The 22,443-nt window shown below is 34.3% G+C and overlaps 1 protein-coding gene across 3 annotated transcripts in view; it reads right to left on the minus strand.

The window, feature by feature from the left end:
- The window catches only part of Grid2 (glutamate ionotropic receptor delta type subunit 2), a 1,419,378-nt gene that overhangs the window by 276,929 nt on the left and 1,120,006 nt on the right, over nt 1-22,443 (minus strand). For all 3 annotated transcript variants that reach the window (XM_076864706.2, XM_076864707.2, XM_076864705.2), the window contains one exon: nt 8,622-8,760. In XM_076864706.2, the coding sequence (XP_076720821.1) occupies nt 8,622-8,760 (139 nt within the window). The remainder of the gene's footprint in view (nt 1-8,621; nt 8,761-22,443) is intronic.

Here is a 22,443-nt window from a genome sequence, read left to right on the forward strand (position 1 = left end):
ACCTTTTCCATAATTTGGAAGGCTCAAAATAGTGAAGTTGTAAATTCTCCCCTAAATTGACAAACAGATTTAATGCAATCCCTTTCAAAATTCCAGCAAGATTTGTTTTATAAATATAGATTGTCAGAAGCCACCCATGAAATGGTAGCCATTGAATGGGAAGATGTGGTATTTGGGAACTCCCAGCAGCACCCTCGCTGGTTTTGAGATGGCCTGATACATGTGAACTCCCACCCAGCTCTGCCAAAAGATCCCACACAGCATAGGAGATGGGGTGATCTGTTGAAGCCACATAGATAACACAGCCTCTCAGAGATGGGTGTGGTTTGCCAAGATGCCCAATCAACCTGTTTGTGGCAAGTCCCCTGCCATACCTGAAACCTTATCCCTGCCTTTGATGTACTCCCCTTAAATAAACAAGCAGAGCCATCTTCTAGTTGTCCAGCTCCAGCTCCTGTGTGGACTGCATCTATTAGGTGCTCCATCCCTTAAAACCTCTTTTTCTGATGCTGCCTCTTATTTCTTCACTAATTACTTCAAACTTTTATTTTCTCAGGTGGTTTATCCCCTTCTGAGCAGAAAAAAAATTACCCTGAGGAGGTGCTGGTTGCCTCATGATAATAGATTATTCCAAAATTTATGTGGAAAGGCAAAGGAAATAGAAGAGCTAAAATAATTTTCCCCCAGGGGAAAAATATTAAGTAAGAGGAATCACTCTTGCAAATTTCAAGTTGCAATAATCAAAACTGTGTGATATTAGCCAAGAGGTAGATATGCCAGTTAGTATGGAAAATTATTGTTTTAAAGTATAAAATCCTTTGAATAAAAGATAGGGCTTGGGATATGGCTCAGTGGTTGAGTGTCTCCGAGTTCAATCCCCAGTTCAAACCTCCCCTGAAAAAAAGATAGTCTTCTTATCCAATGTTGATGAACCATCTGAATATTCAGAGGCAAAAATAAAATAAAGTAAACCTCAACCTAAATCTCTCTCCTCTTTCATTTTGGATCTGGAATGCCCATCAAAAGGTCACGTGTTGAAAACAGGATCCCCAATGCAGCAAGGTTCTGAGGTAGAGCTTTTAGATGGTGATTAGAGCTGTAATCTCATCAGTTGGTTAATCCATTCGATGGATTAAAAATTTGAATGGGTTACTGGGTGGCAACTGTAGGCAGGTTGACTGTGGCTGGAGGATATAGTCACTGGGGGCGTGGCCTTGGGGACTAAATCTGTCCCCTTCCTGTCTCTGCTTCTGAGCTATCACGAGCTGAGCATCTTTCCTCTACTAAACTCTTCTGTGATGTTTGGCCTCACCGTGGGCCTGAACAATGGAGTTGACTGGCCATGGACTGAGACCTTTGAAACCACCAGCCCAAATAATACGTCCTCCTCTCTGTTGTTCTTTTCAGGTATTATGGTCACATTGACAAAAAACTGACTCACATCTACTAAAATGGATTTGATATTTGCATGTGAAACTACTGTAAAAACTACAAAACCGCTTGTAGAAGAGAAAAATTTTAGGACCTACGACTTGAAAAGACTTAGATGTGACACCAGAAACACAGTCCATAAAAGAAAAAAAAAAATGATATGTTCGGCTTCATCAAAATAAAATCTTTTGTTCTCTGAGAGACTTTATAAAGAAATGAAAAGACAAGCTGCAGATGAGAAAACAATAGCAAAATCATGTCTGACAAGGAACTTGTATCTAGAATATGCGAAGAACTCTCAGCAGCAAAACACAAATAAACAATTAAATTAGAAAACTGGCAAAAGACAGAGATATTTTCCATGTAAAAGGAAGTAAGGATTATACATAAGCACATGAAAAGATATCCAAGATCATTAGACACCAGGAAAATGTAAATTAAAAACACAATAAGATATTACCACATGCATATCAGAATGACTAAAATTTAAAAAAAAATGTTAATGGTAAATATTCAGAGAATTGGGTATCACATGCATAGCAGCTGGAATATAAAATGGTACAGCCACTCTAAAATATAGTTTGGTGGTTTCTTAAAATCTAAACATACCACATGACAGTAATTTTACACCCAAACTTTTATGACAACAACAAAAAAATGAAAACAAATCCATACAAAAACATCTGTATGTAAATGTTCTTAGCATCTTTATTTGTAATAGCTCCAAACTGGGGGCAATCAAAATGCCATTCATTGGGTAAATTGTTAAACAATTTGCCATACAACCATATCATGGAGTAGTTTTCAACAACAAAAGACAGTAAACTATTGATACATACCAGAAAGTGGATTGATCTCAAGGGAATTATGCCAGTATTTAAAAAGCCAACATGAAAATGTCACCTACTATATGATTCAATTTGTGTAGTGCTCTTCAAATGACAAAAATTACAGAAATGTAGAACATATTGGTGATTGCAGGATTTGGGGATGAAGGGAGGGAGGAAATGACTGTGAACCTAAAGGGTAGGATGAGGAAAACCTTTTTTGTATTGATGGATTAGTCCTGTACTTGGCTTGCGATGGTGGTTGGTTTTACAGTTTTACACAAATGATGAACTGGCATAGAATTAAGGGCACGCATCATAGCAATGTCAAATTTTCTTGATTTTGATATTGTATTCTAATTATTTATGATGTAACCATTGAAGAAATCTTAGTAAAGCATACATGACACTTCTCTGTACTATATCTTTACAGTTTCTTGCAAATACACTATTGTTTCAAAACAAAAAGATAAAAAGAAAGTTTGTTTAAATATGAACAGAGCTTAGTGACATGTGATAGCTCATGGATTATTGATTAGTTTTTCAAAATTTTATTGTCATTTCCTATTTTCTAAAGTAGGCCTGTATGACTTTCATAGTCAGAAGAAAATACATTCAAATAGAATAAAAATAAGTCTAAATTCTTTTTGAAGGTTCAAAGCTAAAAGTAAGAGGTAGAATGGGACCCAGCAACAGCAGAGTTTGAGATGTAACTTTTATGCAAAATTACATCTGAAAAGTATCTTAAGCATAGTGGCTTTTAGAATTTTCTCAGATTACTATTCTCCTTTCTACCTATTTATCTAAGAGGTAATAAAACCACATACTCCTAAAATACCTTTCAAAAAATATAAGCTAAAGCTCAATACTTGCATTCACTATATATGTAAACATTAGCCCAGAAATATGATATATCTTTTCTTAATTTTTTGATACTGAGGATTGAACTCGGGCACACTCAACCACTGAGCCACATCCCCAGCCCTATTTTGTATTTTATTTAGAGACAGGGTCTCACTGAGTTGTTTAGCCCCTTGCTTTTGCTGAGGCTGGCTTTGAACTCCCTATCCTCCTACCTCAGCTTCCCAAGCCACTGGGATTACAGGCTCACACCCCTCCCCCAGCCAGAGATATGACATTTCTAAAACCAAATTTCTCTTAAATTATCCTAATCCTATGATATCACCAAATTAAATAGCTCTTAAATCAGATATGTGAATCAAGTTTAAAATCAAGGTGATCCACACTAGTTAAATACCATGGATATATGTACATTAGGTACCTGAAATGCCTTTTTACACATTTTTCTTTTTTACATTTTTTACTTTCCCACTCATTCTTCTCTAAACTGATAAATCTCCGTCTTAAATTTTGTCACTCTCTATTATCTCCCGGAGAAATTCCAGATTCCTAAACAAGTCTTACCATGCATTTAAGTTTCAGTCCCAATCTCCTTCTCATTAGAGGGTCGTCTGTCAGTTTCTACCATTCTACCTGTACCCATTTTTACAACCACACTTGTTGACAGACTTACTTAAATTTCTGAGCCTCAGATAAAGCATACCGTGTAGCACTGAAAAAAAACAATTGCTCATATTTCCAAATGTAGAAAAATGTTTGTGCAAAATTCCTGTATTGGTATGCTTGGGAAAAAAGGTTACCTCTAATGAGAAAAAAATTTATGTACTGATTCAGTGTCTTCTTGGAAAGAAATGTTATCTCATTTAGTTTGTCTGTGTCAGCACTGACTCCATATTTTGTTTAGTCCAGCCTCAAGCATCATGGACAATGAATGTATCAAACACAAAAATATGGTGGGATGTTGGGATTCTTTTGAAAAGGCTCGAGCTTGCTTTTAGCTTCAAGGAATGAAAACAAATTTCAATCAGAGCCCAGTCTTTCTCTAAAGTTATTAGTAAATGTAACTGTAGAACTATGAATTCCCCATAGCTATGTCTCCTCTCATGTGGAATAAGTAGTTTTTTGGAAATTACCTTACAATAAGGGCAAATGGAGCTAAAGATGATGTTGTTACCCAGTATTTATTCTGCAAGTACCTTCAAAACTCCCCCAAACACATTTCCCTATTGCCACTTTTAGCCTGAGGGCCAATAGAAATACACACTTTCCATTTAATGTCTATATGTTTTTACCTTTCAATGAGAATGAAAAAGTCCAAATTGCCCTTAGCTTCGTATGGCAATGGCGTCTTTTTTCCTTTAGAAACTGAGCTGTGTATCTCAATGCTGCCAATCCCAGCTGTATCACAATCTGTTACACTATTTAATATCACACAGCCAGAATATCCTTACGTTGTACTGTCACCATCATTGAAGGGACATGAAAATTGAATTTCTGGATTATCTTTTAGAGGGAGAAATCATTTTTAAAATTTTTATTAATGGAAAGTAGCAACTAGAAGTTTAGATTCCATCAGATAACTAATTTTGAAAAAGGGCTAATATTTTATTAAAGTTATTCAATTTTCCCCAAATAAATCCATTGGATCTCTCCTACCAATTGTGAGACTTTACATCAACCATTTATTCAGCAGGAACAGACTTTCCTCTTTCTTAGGGACATTCCTCTAACCACCTCTGCCCATCCTTATCTGGAGAAGGAACTGAATTTTGGGAATGAAGATATACTTGGTATAGACTTGCTAATAGCATAGCAAAATTAGGCTGGAAAAAGGCATACTGACATACGCTGCTGCTTCATTTCCTGATGAGAAAATCTTACGAATATCAATGATTAAGAAGCATGCCATTGAGTGGTATTGTAAAAAAAAGTTTTGGGACTTTCTAGAAAAATTAGAATTTTTTAAGAAACTTCATCATTAGTTACAAATGGAACTTTGTTTGCAAGAAACATTGTAGGCAATTATGTTTACCAACACAGCTGAGGCATGAAATTAGAAGATATTTGTAAATTTGGGGAATCAGACTTCTTTTAACTTATTTGGCTTTGATTCTCTCCTTCCAAAATTAGTCCAGTGATAATATTAGAAGGGAGTGAAGATTTATTATACCCACTGATTATTTTTTATAGTGCCAGTTGGCACTGGAAAGGAATAGTTTTTTTTTTTTTTTTTAAATAAATGTTCAGTTACTTTGGATTGTAGAACTACACTTGAGGGAAACATCATGTGATATCACAATCTTTTCCTATTAGGTTTTACTTTTAGAGAAATCTTAGGGGTTTAAAATTTGAAAACAGTTTCAGCTCCCAGTTATTGCATGAAAGTCTAGATACAAATTGTTGCTATTGAAATTAATAAATAACTAAGTAGCTCAGATACAAACACACGCCATGATGTCTGCAACTTGCGAGAAATGACAGATGAAGCAAATTGTAGAAACCACCACTAGACAGGGAAAAGACTAGCAGATAAGGTCATAGGTTGTCATTGGAGTAATGTGATTAGACTCCCAGTTCTGACACTTGTTAACTGTGTCTTGAGGATTTACCTTTCCAGTCTGTTTGCTCATCTATAATAAAATAGTAATAATAGAAGTCCTTTTATTATTACAGATGTTTTGAACAGTAAATGATAAAATAATAGTTCATAATAAATCCTCAATGAATGTTAGCCATGATTTTTGTTTACTACTATGATTATTGTTCTTTATTATATAAACTCATTTCTTTTTTTCAAATTTTCATTTACTTATTTATAAAAGCTTTAGAGCTAGATGTAAACTATACAGATTTCTATCTTTCAGTATATCAAAAATGTTAAAGTTAAACATAATTAATAAGAAGTAGCTTAATGAAATAAAGCACTCCATTTTAATTTTTAAAGGCCATTTTGCCATTTGTGACAACACAGATGAACCTGAAGTTCTTAATCAGTGAAATAAGTCAGACACAGAAAGACAACTACTGTACGATTTCACTTATCTGTAGCTTCTAAAAAAGTGAAAACTTAGAAGCTGAGAGAACCCTGGTTGGCAGAGGGTATAAGGAGGCAAAAATGGGGAGATGTCTGTCAAAGTTCTAGTCACAAGATCAACAAATTTTGAGGATTTAATGGATAGTGTGGATGTTGATGGGTGCATTAGTTAACTTGATTGTGTTCATTATTGCACAATGTATATCTCTCAGATCATCAAAATATATGCCTTAAATATATATTACTTTTATTTGACAATTATTTAACACTATTTTTCCCAATGTAATTTGTATTAATTGGATATGCCAAAGTATCTTACTCCAAATGGCAGACATCAGTTATGGGTATAGATAGCCCAGGATTGGATGTATGCCTACAGATGTGGCCCAACATTAAAGTTTCCTCTGTTTTGTCTGTCCAGTTGAAGATTTAGAAAATACTTAGCAAAGGATCACTCTCTCTAGTAAACTATGAAAACCTAGGGCCATTCAGAAGTTCAAGGGGGATGAGATCTAGTGTGGGTCATTCAGAATATAGGTTCATCAGGAATCAGATAGATTCAAGGTCTGGTCCTTACTCAACCGTTTATCAGTGCCATGGCTTTGGGAAGTTCCTTATCCTCTCAACCTTAGCTTTGTTACTTGTACAATGACTTATTGATAGTGTGTACTTTAGAAGATGGTTAAAAATATTAAATGAACCAATGCATCTAAAATACTTAGCATAAAGTCTAATATCCTTCAAGTGATCAATAAATGTTAATCATCACTTTTAAGGTTTTAGTACCTTTGTTGATATTCTGGCTAGATGGTTGTAATCACTTTCATTATTGCTCACAATAATGCTGGTGGGGTCATCAGTTTAACCTTCCTTGAGGCTCACTCAGGACCATTTATTATTTTTACTATCCATAGGGCTGGCTACAAGATAAAGTAAGTTGGGAGAGAATGAAGGTTCTGTGTGAAAGGAATAACTGAAAAACAACCTGAGCAGGATGATTTGATGAGAGAAATTGGAAATACCATTTTCATCAATGGATGAAATATTTGACTGCCTGTTAGGATTGTTAGTTGAATTTTGGTTTTTCAATTAAAGAAAAATATCCTACTCCTTTAGAGATAATTAATTCTTAATTTTATGTTTTAGTGTTACACTACAATGGTTTTACGGCTTCTAATAGACTTCACTTACATATATTTTTTAAAGCAAGAACTTTGCTGTTTTCTCTTAAGGAAAAGTTAAATCCCTAAGAAATTCTTTAACATTTCTAATTTTTCTAATATTACATTGCCAGATTTTGAGAAGTAGGAAAATTAGAACTACCTTGTTCCTGTATGAGTAAAACATCTTCAGGGGATTTTTTCTTAGAACAATACATAGACATGATGTTCTAGTAGGGCACAAATTACATTGTAGAGCTGATCTTATAACATGAAACCACAAAGCAAAACTGGCCCTGGTTAATCAAAGGCCTTTCGGCTTTAAGGGTTCATGGATATAGCATTTTTGAATTGAGGCGCTGACTTAGGTAATTTTAAGGATTTAAGTACCATGCACCATGGTTAATGACCATTTCCTACCACTGCAACTGTAGCTGGGAAAACAACAGCAATAATGACCACATTAAGTATAAAATGTAATGATGAGACAAATAAAATGTGGTTACTGAAATACCAAGTTTTTTCTGTTAATTGCCATCTCTCTACCCCACCCCTCAATGATCAAGCTCTCAATCGTCTGTGTGAATTCAACTGCTCACTCTAACAGTGCATAATGGGACAGACTCAAGGCAAAGATTGTTTTTCAGTATGACCCCTTTTTCCTTCCTTTTCACAATGATTCTCAGACATGATTATTATTTGTAGGGATTAAAATTCTGAAAATGTGTTATCTTTAATTTTTTTTTCTTTTTAGTTGTAGTTGGACACAATACCTTTATTTTATTTCTTTATTTTTTTTTTTTTGAGAGGGAGAGAGAGAGAGAGAGAGAGAGAGAGAGAGAGAGGATATTAGTATTTATTTATTTATTTATTTTTTAGCTTTCAGTGGACACAACATTTTTGTTTGTATGTGGTGCTGAGGATCGAACCCGAGCCGCACGCATGCCAGCCTAATTTCTTTATTTTTATATGGTATCAAGGATTGAACTCAGTGCCTCACACATGCTGGGCAAGTGCTCTATCACTGAGCCACAATCCTGTCCCCGAAAATGTATTATCTTTACAGGAAAATGTAGGAAGTACTATTGAAATTATAGACAAAATTTTAGTAATAAAATAATAGTAAAAAAATATATTGTATTTTCAGGAATTGAACCATGTGGTAACACTGCAAAGTCACAAAACTAAACTTTTACTCAAAGTGAGGCTGTGAATTCATAATCAGATACTATATACTTATTCTCAGATAGCTTTAGCCACTCGAGTCATTGTCACAGTTTGTGGATACTGGAATCTTTGTGTACTTACTGGATGGAGCTTTCAATGCGGGTGATAGTAAGGAAAGCAGCCAGGTTTGCTGTGTATGATGAGATGACAATCAAAGCAAATAGCCACCACGCCCCCATCATCATTCGGGTAGCCAGGGTTGTATATGGAACCTCCCCACCTGTGGAAAGAAGCAAAGAGATTAAAAGAGTCTCAACAAGCACTTATTGGGAATCTGAAATCAAGCACATTAAATACCAAAATACTTTCATGTAGTGAGAGACTTTTAACAACATATTTTCGTTGCTTTATATTTCATTCTTTTTTATGAGAATATGAGAGGCCCTGTCAAAACTAGACATGATAAATATTCAAGGTCCCATGTTTAAGTGCTACTTCTTCCTCCTCTCTGTTCAACTCCAGAATTAATTACCTTCTTACTATAGTCATAGAGATACACTTTGTTTGCCAGGGCTTGATCATTCACTCACGAGGTAATATCAACACAGCTATGTGTATAATTATTACAACTTTTCAGATTTCCAATTCAATAGATATTAAACTGGTTTTGGGGTAAATTCTCTAGATCTTGGGATCATACATATGACCATTGGCTTCAGCATCATTACATTTGCTTTTTCTATTCCCAGTTGACTAACCATTCTTAAAATCTTATAGCACAATGCTCATTTCCACTCTTCAAATGTTGGAAAGTCCTGGGGCTCAGTCCTTACACTGCTTCAGTTTTTGTTCACATTATCACCCTGTGTAACCTCAACAAGTTCTCCCAGTTCAATAACATCTATGGTATTGAAACAACATTTTAAGCCCCACTGTTCTTGGAGCACTATAGCTAAAGGCCTACAGAATTTCTGCTTGGATTTTAGTGGGTATCTCAAACTCATCACATCTAAAAGAGAGCCCTTTTCATTTTCACTCCCAAATTAACTCCCCACCAATGCAGTTCACATCATGCCAGGAAATAACATCATTACTCCTTTCTCAGACTAAATCTTAGGAATTTCCTTACACGTAAGAGTTTCTGTCGTTCTTACCTTCAAATCATATCCCCAAACCTGTGTCATCACTTCCAAAATCAATGCCCAAAACCAAACCAACATCATGTTTTGATTGCACTATGGAATGGGTTATCTGACTCCCCATTTACATTCTAGAAAGTATCACTCTGACACTATAACCATGGTTTTCTTAAAAATCAAAAATTATTGTAATTAGTTACACATGAGTGAGTGTAGAATGCCCTTTGACACATTGTACATACATGGAATATAACTTCTCATTCTTCTGGCTGTACATGATGAAGAATCACACTGGCTGTGTAGTTGTATATGTGCGTAGGATAATAATGCTTGAAATCCAGCATTTATTCTACTATCCTTGCTTTCCCCATACTCACTGCCCTCCCCTTCACCCCCCTCCACCTAATCTAAAGCAACTCTATTCTTCTTTAGCATCCCTGCCAATTTTGAAGAGACAGCCTATACAATCTTTACCACATGCATGCACCTCAGATTCAGCATTAATTTCTAAGATATATAAAGAACTTAAAAAACGTAACACCAAACAACAACAACAACAACAACAACAAAACCCCAAATAACTCAATCAATAAATGGGCTAAGGAACGAACAGCCACTTCACAGAAGAAATACAATTGATCAACAAATACAAGAAAAAATGTTCAGTATCACTAGCAATAGAGGAATATAAGTCAAAACTACTCTAAGATTTCATCTCACTCCAGTCAGAGTGGCAATTATCAAGAATACAAACAATAATAAATGTTGGCGAGGATGAGACTCCTGAGACTGCAAGTTATTGCAACCATTATGAAAAGCTGTATGGAGATTTCTCAGAAAATCTGGAATGAAACAACCATTTGACCCAGTTATCCTGCTCCTTGACAAATATTCAAAGGACTTTAAATCAGCATATTATAGTGATAAAGCCACAACAATGTTCATAGCAGTTCAATTCACAATAGCTAAGCAATGTAACCAACATAGGTGCCCTTCAGAAGATGAATGGATAAAGAAAATGTGGTACAATGGAATATTACTCAGTCTTAAAGAAGAATGAAATTATAGCATTTGCTGGAAAACGGATGGAGCTGGAGAATATCATGCTAAGTGAAATAAGCCAATACCCCCAAACAAAAGACAGAATGTTTTCTCTGATATGCAGATGCTCATTTCCCTTACCTTTTACAAATAATAATTCAATATATCTCATATATTTTATTTCCATCAGTATATTGAATGACTAAACAGGATACAATCAACAATAATATCAGACATCCTTTTATTCTATTCATTAGTTTTCACTCTGTAATATCTCTACATCTTAAACATAATGTCAACACACCCTTTGGTCATATTTTTGAGCTATTTTCCTAATGCAATGTACTCAGAACAGGCTAACCTCTACTATATGGAATACATTTTCCAAAAGGGGTTATAATGCATTTTAGAAACTCTCTTCTTCAAAGCAAAATAAATTTTCAAACAACTTTTAAAAGATGAAAGCTAAAGAAAATATTTATTTTTAAGTCCACATGAAGATTTTCTGAGCAAAATAACTAATTGAAAATAAAATAAAATATGAATAAGATATAAAAGAGCTGTATGTATAAGTAGAAGAATAAATTTATGACTGAATAGGCTAATTGGAGGATTGATTTCCTAAAGTCTTTATCCCTGATTAGTGTTGTTTTCACCAATGTGAAAGAATACTTGTTCAGTGTCTTCATCAATGGTATATAATATATTAATTTAAATTTTAAATATATCTGTAGAATCCAAAAAAAGGCTCTTTTACTTGATATATACACCTAGAAATAAAATGTTAAAAGTAATGTGAATCTTGACTTTTGTAATGCTGGACTAGACAGTTCACAAAACCTTTCTGCTACTGGCAGCTAGAAAAAAAAAAAAAACAAGGAACATAGAAAAGCATTTGCAGGGTAAAGAAGCAATAAAAAATCAGAGGAACAAAATTTTGAGTGAGAATACGACACAGGGCACCTTGTATATGTGACTAGTTTTCCCTGAGAAGCATATGCCAATTTTTAAAAAAGTAAAGAGACTGATAATCTAGCAATATCTTTAAAAAAGCCTTCAAAGTTAGGTGGTTATAAAAATTGGAATCCGGAGCTTGTCTAGACAATGGGAACTAAAAAAAACCACAAAATACTCATATGTTTTGAAATTAATAAATACTTAGCCATTGCTATGGTTTGGATATAAGGTCCCCCCCCACCTCAGTGCCTGCATTTATGCAGGACTTAGTGTTTGGAGGAGAAATGATTGGATTGTGAGAGCTATAAAGTCTGTCTAGTTTGCATGGACTGGGAGGTAGCCATAGACAGGTGAGGCATAGCTGGAGGACGTGGGGTATTGGGGATGTACCCTGGAACCTTGTATCCTCCCTGTGGCCCCTTCTCTCCTGATCTCTGCTTCCTTACTCTGCCATGAGCTAAGCACTTTTCTTCTACTGAATCCTTTCAACATGATATCCTTCCTGCCTCATTTTGGGCCCAGAGCAATGTAGTCGGCCATCTATGGATTGAGACCTAGAAAACCATGAGCCCCAAATAGACTTTTCTTCCTCTAATTTGTTCTTGTTAGGTATTTTGGTCACAGCAACAAAAAGCAGACAAAAGCAGCCATGGACTGAAGAAAAATTATAAAAGAAATTTAAAAAAATTGAACTAGATCACAATAACAATACTCCATATTAAAATTCCACAAGTTTTGATAATTGATAGAATATAGATAAAATTGTATCAAGAAGGAAATTGATTACATGTAATGTATAAGCAAAGAAGATGAAAAAGAAATGAATTGTTCATGAATTTTAAAATGTTAAAAATATCTGCAAGTTCAACCTGAAGAAAATATAGGAGTTAAAATTATTAAAATAGATAAAAATACAATAGAGAAGAAAATTTGCCTTTTAAGGAAACTACAAATTACTATGAAGACTAATCAAGATAACATCTAAAAACACCTAAAAATATAATAGCAGAAATAGAAAGGGTACATTGTATAGTTATTATGGTGTTAGAAGGAGAACAAGAGGATCTTAAATACAATCTTATGTGGATAGATTTGAAAATGAAGATATGAATAAATTCCTAGAAACATTTCTGCTGGAAAAAACAGAAAGTTTGAAAGGTCTTATATCTTATGTATTGAATCCAGAATTAAAAATTACCCATGAGAAAATTAAAAACCAGAGGCATTATTGACAAAATCTACAAAAATATCTGGGAGATAATTAACTCTAACTTTGCTTAAACTCTTCCTGAGATTGGAAGAAAGCAAGGCACTATGCCATCCATTGTATAAAGAAAGCATAACTTTGATAATAAAACATGGCAAAGTCATCATAAGAAATAAATTACACATGATTGTTGATATGAAAGATAAATAAGTTTAATAGATTGAAAACTGAATAAACAAACAACCTGGTTGGGTTTTTTGGTATGAAGGCAAGGTTAGTTTTGCATCCAAAAATCAATTACTATCAAAGGAAAAAATTATATAAAAGAGAGAAAAATCATGTAAACCTTGTTTGATACTTAAAAGGCATACAAAAAGTTCAAATTCAGTATTAAAACAAAAATGCAAAACAAACCTGGACATAATCCAGCAAATTAGAAACAACTAAAAATTCCTATCTTGTTCTCACAGAATACTTTTAGAAAATCTATTAAACATATAGTTAGTCATAAAAATAAAACTTTTTGATGGCCATAAAGGCTACAAGTTGTTACTACTTTTATTATTTGAATGTGCTAAACAAGAAATTTAAAAAGAACGGAAAAAGAAAAAAACAATAGAAAGAAATGAGAATTAACAATTAGAGATGATAATGTGACAAAATTTGAAGAGAATAAAAAAACAAATTTCCAAAATCAATAAGTTCTCACTTTTCCATGGAACAGAATTAATATTCAAAAGTTAATCATATTTGTGTATACTAGCAAAAAATACTTAAATACCTAAATTAAATATACATACAACTTGCAATAGCATTAAAATGATTAAATACCCAAGAGTATATCTGTATAGTTATGTGAAAGACCTCTATGTGGAAAAAAGATTAAATAAATGAACAGATATATTATTCATTGATTAAGAGACTTAACAATGCAAAAAAATTGATCTATAAATCCATTCAGTGAATTATCAGTCAAAATCTCAGTTTCTACAGAAGAAAGAAATTGAAGAAGACATAAGAAGTTGAAATGATCTCCTATGTTCATGGATAGGCAATGACCATTATCAAAAGCAATATACACATTCAATGTAATGCCCATCAAAATACAAATGACATTCTTCATACAATCAGAAAAAACAATTCTAAAATTTATTTGGAAGAATAAAAGACCCAGAATAGCCAAGAAATTAATTCTGAACTACACAAGTAATGCTGGAGGCATCACAATATCTGACTTTAAATTAAGCTACACTTCTATAATAACAAAAACTAAAGAGTACTGAGATTACCCGCATGGTACTGGGATACAAAGAGACACAGACCAGCAGAATAGAAGACATAGACAAATCCACACAGATACAGTGATATAAACATTGAAAGTGCCCAAAACAAACACTGGAGACAATGACAGTTTTTTAAAGAAATGGTGCTGAGAACTCTGGTTATCCATATGTAGAAGAATGAAATTAACCCTTATTTCTCACTCTACACATAGGTCAGCTCAAAATGGACCAAAAGTCTAGAAATTTGACGTGACAGAGAAGAAAACATTGGGTTAATACCCCAATATACAGAGAGAAGAAACGACTTTCTCAGTAGGAGCCCTAAAGCTTAGGAAATAATATCAAGAATTAATAAATAGAGTAATGTCAAATTAAAAAGATTCTGCACAGCAAAGGAAACAATAAAGAATGTGAAGAGAGGATCTAAAGGAGGGGAGAAAATCTTTGCTAACAACTCTTCTGACAGAAGATTAATATCCAGAACACAATAAAGGACTCAAAAAAACTTAACACCCCCCAAACAAAAAACCCAGTCAATAAATGGACAAATGAATTAAACAGATACAACTCAAAAGGGAAAATACAAATAGCCAATGAATATATAAAAATTGTTCTGTTCAACTTTTTTAGCAATTACTGAAATGCAAATCAAAACTTGCAATGAGATTTCATCTCACTCCAGTCAGAATAGAAGCCGTGAAGAATACAAACAATAATACATTCTAGAGAGTATATGGAGAAAAATAAATATCTTTGTAACCTGTTGGTGGGATGGTAAATTAGTAAACTACTGTGGAAATCAATAAGGAGGTTCCTTCAAAGAGTAGAAATGGAATCACCACATGACCTAGTTATTCCATTCCTTGATATTTATTTCAAAGAACTAAAGTCAGTGTCTATAGTAATCCATGCGTACCCACATTTATAGCAGCCCAATTCACAGCCAAACTATGGAACCAGCCTAGTGTCTATCAATGAATAAATGGATAAAGAAATGTGCTAAATCCTCTGGAGTTTTATTCAGCCATAAAAGGAGTATGATTTTATGTCATTTGCAGGAAAATCGATGGAACTTGAGAATATTATGATAAGCAAAATATGCCAAGCTCAGAAAGTCTAGTGTTGTGTGTTTTCTCTCATTTGTAGAAACTTGAGAGGAAAAAGGAAAAGAAAGGTGGTGGGGGAGAATCTCATGAAAATACAAAAGGACATCAATAGAAGAAAGGGGGCAGGGTGAAAGGGGGAAGATGAAATATTGGGGAATAATATTTGCCAAATTATATTGTTACATCACGTGCATGTACAAATATGGAACAATGAATCCCACCATTTTGTACAATTGTAATACACCAATAAAAAATATGGGGAAAACCCCCCAGAACTCCCAGGTGTTGCCCCACACCACCTCTTGTGTGTGTGTGTGTGTATGTGTGTGTGTATGTGTGTGAGAATCTCAGTGTAAGTTTATATTATATTGCAAAACACCACAAACAATCAAGTCACTCTTCAAGAAGAAGAAAAAGTCTAGGTCTGGCTGCCTGTAGCTTTTCCAGTAATTAAGAAAGTTCATTATTTGGAAGGACAAACCAAATAAATCAATGAAAATTATCCACGCATACATAGGTTCTTGATTTACACTAGCTGGTACTGTAATGGGACACAGAAATGGAAGTCATTTAATTAAGCAGTACTAGGTCAATTCGTATGAGAAATAACTAAGTTTGCCTCCTACCTCAAACATGAAAATCAATACCAAGTAGTTTATAGATATAAAGGATAAACGAGTAAGCTTCTAGAAAAAAAATATGGGAGGATACAGCCACAAATTTAAGTAGAAAAATATCTACTAAAGAGAGTACAAAAAGCATTAACACAAAAAATATGATAAACCATAATATTTTGTATTTCAAAAGACACTACAGAGTAAAAGGATAAACAATGGTGGGAGATATTTATAATACATATATCTAACAATAATTCATTAATATGTGTTGATAACTCCTATAAATCAATAAGAATAACACACCCAGTAAAGAAAAACGTGGGTGAGAGCCTTCAGAAAAGATAACCAAATTGTCACTAAAAGTATAAGATGGTGTTGGGCACAGTGGCACACACCTGTAATCCCAGCAACTCGGGTGTCTGAGGCAGGAGGATCGAAAGTTGAAAGCCTGACTCAGCAACTTAGTGAGGCTCTGAGCAACTTAGTAAGACCCTGTCTCTAGATAAAAACAAAAAAAATAAATGGGTCCAGGATGTGGCTGAGTGGTTGAGTACCCCTGGGTTCAATATCCCTGGTACCAAGAGAAAGACACACACACACACACACACACACACACAGAAAACCTCATTAGTTATTTAATGAAATAACACTTCACAGCTACCACAATGACTAAATAAAAGACAGACCATAGACAGACTATATCAAATAAAAGACAGACCATAGACAGATTATGTCATATGTTGACAGAGATAGGAACTAATGAAATATTGGTACTCTCTTAGAGGGATGGTAATTTTGTTCAATCACTTTGATAAATAATCTGGTAGCATATTTGGAAACTAATACCAACCTATCTTAAGACTTAGCACTTTCAGTATTAAGGCATGTATGTAATAGATGAATACAGGAATGCTTATAGCACTAACATTCCTAATACCCCAAATGAAAAAAACCTAAACATCATTTGAGAAGATAATGTATAGATGATGGTGTATTCCTCAAACTGGAATATTATACAGCAATGAAAATGATTAAATCTTATTTATATAGTATACCATGACTACATTTCACAAACATAAAAGAATTCTCACTGTATGACAATTGTTTAAAAATGGGTAATGTGAATAGTAGTGCTGGTAAACCCTTAGATGGTTCCCCCTTTGGGGAGAGCAAATAATGGTGACAGAAAGGCAATGGGGGCTGAATCATGGATAATGTTTTATATTTTCCTGGTTGGTGGTTCTACAGCTGTTCCATGGTAATTCACAAATTGTATTTAAGTTTTGTGCACTTTTTGTGTGTAACTATTTCACAGTGAAAAACTAAATAAATGAGGAAAGTAGGAGGTGAGAAAGTAAGGGTGATTTTAATAAAAAATAATTAGTTTCTTTGCTCTCTATCTTTTCTTTTATTTGTCCTCATTTGAGGAAAACATTTTTTTTTTTGTAGATTCTGAATGGTTAAAAAAAAGAATGGGCAAAATTATAATAATTTTTAAAAACCCACAATGTCATCTTCCTAAAGCATAACAAAAATTAGGCTGGTAATTCCTGACACTTTAGGATATACAAAGGTGTGACTCTAGAATTGAACATTTGCCTTCCTTGCTATAACCCCTCTGCAGAAGTATCAGGAATTTATTTCCAAAGTATGCTGTAAAGAAAATCTTCTTGATATTGATGACCATTTTGATGTGACCGGTTTTTCACATCATACAACCATCAATCTTGTTACTGTTTATATTATTTTACTTATAAAAGTTTTTAAGAAATAAAATAATGTTTACCCCTCAGGCAAGATTGTGAAAGTTGGTAATTCCACCCGAGTCAGGCAAAAATTTGTAAGTTTTATGCTGTATGATTTAGCACCCGTGTTTGCCTGAATATGTAGAAGAGCAACTAACAGATTGAGATTCTCCAATTTAGTTGTTTGGTAAATCAGTTTCTCACAAAGTTTATATTTAATAATCTGGTACTATAGAATTCATGAGCTAGAGTTAATTAAAAAAGAAGAAAAATTGTACATTCCTGGTGACTGAATATGTTGAAGTAGGCCCATCAATTGAAGTATCAATAAGTATTAAAATTTTTACACTTAAAGGATTCTGTTTGAGAAAAAAATCTAAGAAGGGTATTATTGCAATTATGTGAAAGTCGTTGTCGGTATAAGCACATTCTACATTTAAGAATGGGAAGAATTCTACCTGTCACCATGGAAATGCTCAATGTATGAGAGTTGCTTTTATGGGCTCCGTGAAATTAATTTATAATCAAATGGAAAGACTGGTAGTGGCCAGATGTGAAAATGCTTTAAGTATTATAATTGCTTTTGGGGAAGGTGGAAGGTGATAAGTAGAGGAGGTAACATATGAGTGTGGCTTCCTCTCAGCCACAGGTTGACAGGTTCACCACATTGAACTCAATCTGAAGCTCATTCTTAGGCTCTCATACACCATGCCTATCATCAGTACAAGAGATGGCTTTAGTTGATAGATAAGGATACCATAAAATTATATCATGTTCCCATTGAGAAAGTTGTTCCATTTACAGTCATCTCTCAGCATTAAAAAAAAAAAATCACAGCAAGAACAAGGCCTTCATTCTTAGCATAAAGAATAATGTGATAATTAGTCTCCTTAAAACTTTGAATCTATTTTTACAAAGAGAAGGCAAAAATTCAAATTCCATTTGTCAGGCAATGGGAACTAATGAGTATTTAATAATATTGTTTCATTTACATTAAGCTTGCTTTAGAGTTATTTTCTACTTAACACAATGGCACCGATCATATGATTTTAACAGTGACTATAACCCTTATTTAACAACGTCCTTAACCTCTCTGCAATCTCAGTTTCAAACATTCCACTGTTGTGCGCCAGCTGAGATCCACCGGAAATCTTTTGAGTTTCCTCCTTCCATCCCATGTACGGTCCCACCCAGGTGTCAGATCCACTATCCACTTTTCACTGTCCCTCCACACCCTTCTTGACACATGTCCCCCTTACTCAGATTAAATCCAGTGACTTGAATACAACCCGTTGTGTTCATCCTCAAATTCCATGAAATCCTTTCAGAAAAGACCCAGACTGAGTTCAGTCCAACTCTGCCTACTCTGTGTGTGAACCACGGGTGCAGCCGAGTGGAACTGTGGAATAGCATACAACTACGTACACCATTTTAAGTCCATGACCACCACCCTCCTGGGGGTCCTCAGTGGGGCCTCTTGGTCACAGTGTGGCTCTTCAGTAACTCTCTCCTGAACACTTATTTCAGTGTCTCTTTTCTGATAACCCAAAACTCCTTCCCCATTCTCACATTTGGCTGTAATCATGAAAATCTATTTCATGTAGAAAATTAGAGCAGTTTGAAGGGACTGCCAGAGAAAATCAGGCACAAAACAGGTTACAGGGTGGGTTTTCAGATAAGAAGAGACACGTGCTCCAACTTCCGAAAAGAAAAATAATAGAAAAATAAACCTAAAGTAAATACATGGCGAACAGAAGGGAGATCCTCTGTTTGCACTTTGTAATTTAGTTTTAAATTTGAATTTGGAATGTGTAAATGTTTTATAAATTTTTTTTTTTTAAAAAAGCATATTACATTTTTAAAAAAGCAAACTGAAAACAAACCGATCCAAATGAACATGGGAGTCTGTCAAATTATTGACATAATTAAACAAGGGAAAGAATTATTTCCACTACTGAAGGCCACAGTTTTGGGGGGCCACCCTGTCATACAGCCGCCCTCTTTAGATGCCAGTACCTACAACTTTCACGGTTCCTTTGTGACTTAGTAGTGATCATAACCCTCCTCTGTAACTAACGGGTACTGCAACAGACCTTGTTACTTTCTCAAAACATCCCACATCATGGTAAGCAGTTCTCATAGGAAAGTATCCTTAACTTCCCAGACAGAATGTAGTACTTCCTGTTTGGTAGCTTCTATGGAAATAGAAACACAAAAATGGGATTCTGGTGTTGGATTGCTCCCACAAACGTGTAGTGTATTATTGATGGAAGAGAACCCGGACGATGTATCCTCTGTGGTTACATTATGATTGTTCAAGTAACCATCAGTGTTGATAGGTGGAATGCAAGGCTTGGGAAGCTAACTGCTGGGGCAATGACAGTCATTTTGAAGATTGTGGTTTCAGCTAAACCATTCTGAACCCTCAGAGTGAATAGAATGTGGAAAAGGAGAAACTGAAGGCAATGAATACCCAATTTAGAAATACAGTAAAATTTGTAGGTCTTGACAGCAGCTTTGAATGAGTCTGTTACTACTATAGTTTCAGTGTAGATATGGCTGAGGACCAGACTGAGGCTTGACTGCAAGTGTAGCACACCAGTGTCACCAATTAATATTTGGCCACATAAGCAAGGTCTGTCGTGCTAAGGGAAGAACAAGGAATTGGAAGAAATTCCTCTGAACCTTTTTGCTATTGCAAGCAACTTCTCAGCCTTTCTATAGGAATCCTTCTTCCCTGTGTAACTGCTTTTCAATGATGGGACCTGGGGAATCTTACAGTTCTCTTCTAGATTCACCCACATTTCCCCTTATTGCCTCCTGGTTACAAGTTGGGTCTCAAAACAACTTCTTCAGAGAAGTATAAAGCTCATTTATGAAATCTGTACACCAACGGAGATAAAACAGAACGAGAGACAAGGACACACATATTGTTGGGGTTGGTAATAACCTAAGCTCTGGAATTTAATGTGTTGGTTTATACTTCAGGGTGGTGGTAGTCGTTTGTTAGATGGGTGGATGGTCCAATAATGAAAGTATTTTAGAAGTAACTTAATTACAATTTCTCTGGCAAACTGCAGAGAATCAGAGAAGTGGGAATGTCGGAGTAGATCTGTTCCGAAAAACCTGCTGACTCCTCTTAGGTAAGAGGGATACTCCCTGCAGAGACAAGAAATGCACGGAGGAGGTGAGTGCAAGCATTTCTCAGGAGTTCAGCTTGCTTGACTCTATGGACCAGAGGACACGGGGGAATACAGCAATAAATTGGATTTTTTGATGTCAAAGAGAATGTAGTATCTTAGGCTGGCAAAGGCCTGGAGTAGAAGCCTAATTATCAGAGACAAGGTAAAATTACCATAATAAACTCTGGCTATTCATGAATGGTAATTGGAGTGTATTGACCTTCAGAGATATATAGTAATAGCTTATTGATCACAAGGTCTCTAAAAATGAAATAAGTTCTTCTATCTACCTAACTTACTTTATTCATAACCTTCTAATAATAGGTTATAAACTGTTAAAGTATCTCTTGATATGTCTGGACAAAACAATTCTGAATCTCAGGGCAGAAACTTAGACACGATTGCTGTGTGGGAATTTTCAGCTTCATATCTAATTCCCAGGACTCAGTTAGTTTATGGATTCAGAAGCCCAATATCAAAGAAAAACCCAGGTTAATATTTTCCATGTGTTCTTGACTTTTCTTAAGCAATTTTTCATAGTAATAGCCATGCATGCCACACATATAATTTTGTATGTTATTCATTATATTTTTAATAGATGAAAAATATTTTCTCAGTCATAGGTATCATAATTTCTTAAAATATCTTTCTAGTTTTTGGAAATCCAGAGATTTGTATCCCCATATATTACATTGCTATAAGCATATTCAAATGTGTAATTTAATAATATTTTGAATTTTTTGGTAGAATCCATGAAATGATTTGTTGAAACAAGAGTTTTTTATGTACTTTATAAGTGATGATAAATTAAAAGCACGTTTTATAATAATATATATTTTTTAATATATCATTGTATGTAATGCTATTTCTCTATTGTCAAACATGTGTCTCTCTAAGGTATTCATTGACTTTTCTGGTGATTTTGAATGAAAAATGTTGTTCTGGACCGTTTTATATCTCTATTTGAAAAAGTAGGCTAGAAGGACTATAGGTTACATAACTGAAATGGCAATTTTTTAAATAGGAAGACTTCTCCAATTAAAACTTAAATTTGATAATAACTATAATACAGGTAAAGCTGCATATAAATAGCAGTTCCTTCTTTCCAGTACTTCAACATTATTTGTTCTTCTATTTTGAAGACTCCCACATTAACTGAATAATAAATTTTACCACACTTCTCTTTTCTTAATTAATAAAGTTGTTTTCCACACAAAAAATTCCTACTATATGTAATTATCTAAAATAGGATTGTTCTTCTGAGAAAAAAAAAGTATGCTATTCCAACACTAGGATTTCCCACTGAAGGAGATAATTTTTATAATCCTTGTAACCAGAATTAGTACAAGTAGTTAAGTTTATTTCACTGAATTCACTATCATGAAATATTTCTGATGAACCCATTTAAAAAATGTTAAATTAAAAATTAATTATAATGAAATTAAATGGCTGCTGGTTATACCACATAAACCTTATATGCTAATTTTAACATAGCTTTGCCAAATGCTGTAACTTATATTAGAACTAAATTGAATTTTATTACACAAAATAGTAACACTTGGCAGCTTTTTACTTGTACAGTGTTTTCATTACTCTACCTTATAAAATCCCTACTGTTTCTAATGAGTTACAGAATAAAAAACAGCCCATTTAAAGTCAATCACAGATTTCAGGTTCCCAGTTTCT

The sequence above is a fragment of the Callospermophilus lateralis genome, chromosome 8, assembly GCF_048772815.1.
Source record: "Callospermophilus lateralis isolate mCalLat2 chromosome 8, mCalLat2.hap1, whole genome shotgun sequence".
NCBI classification, from domain to species: Eukaryota; Metazoa; Chordata; class Mammalia; order Rodentia; family Sciuridae; genus Callospermophilus; species Callospermophilus lateralis.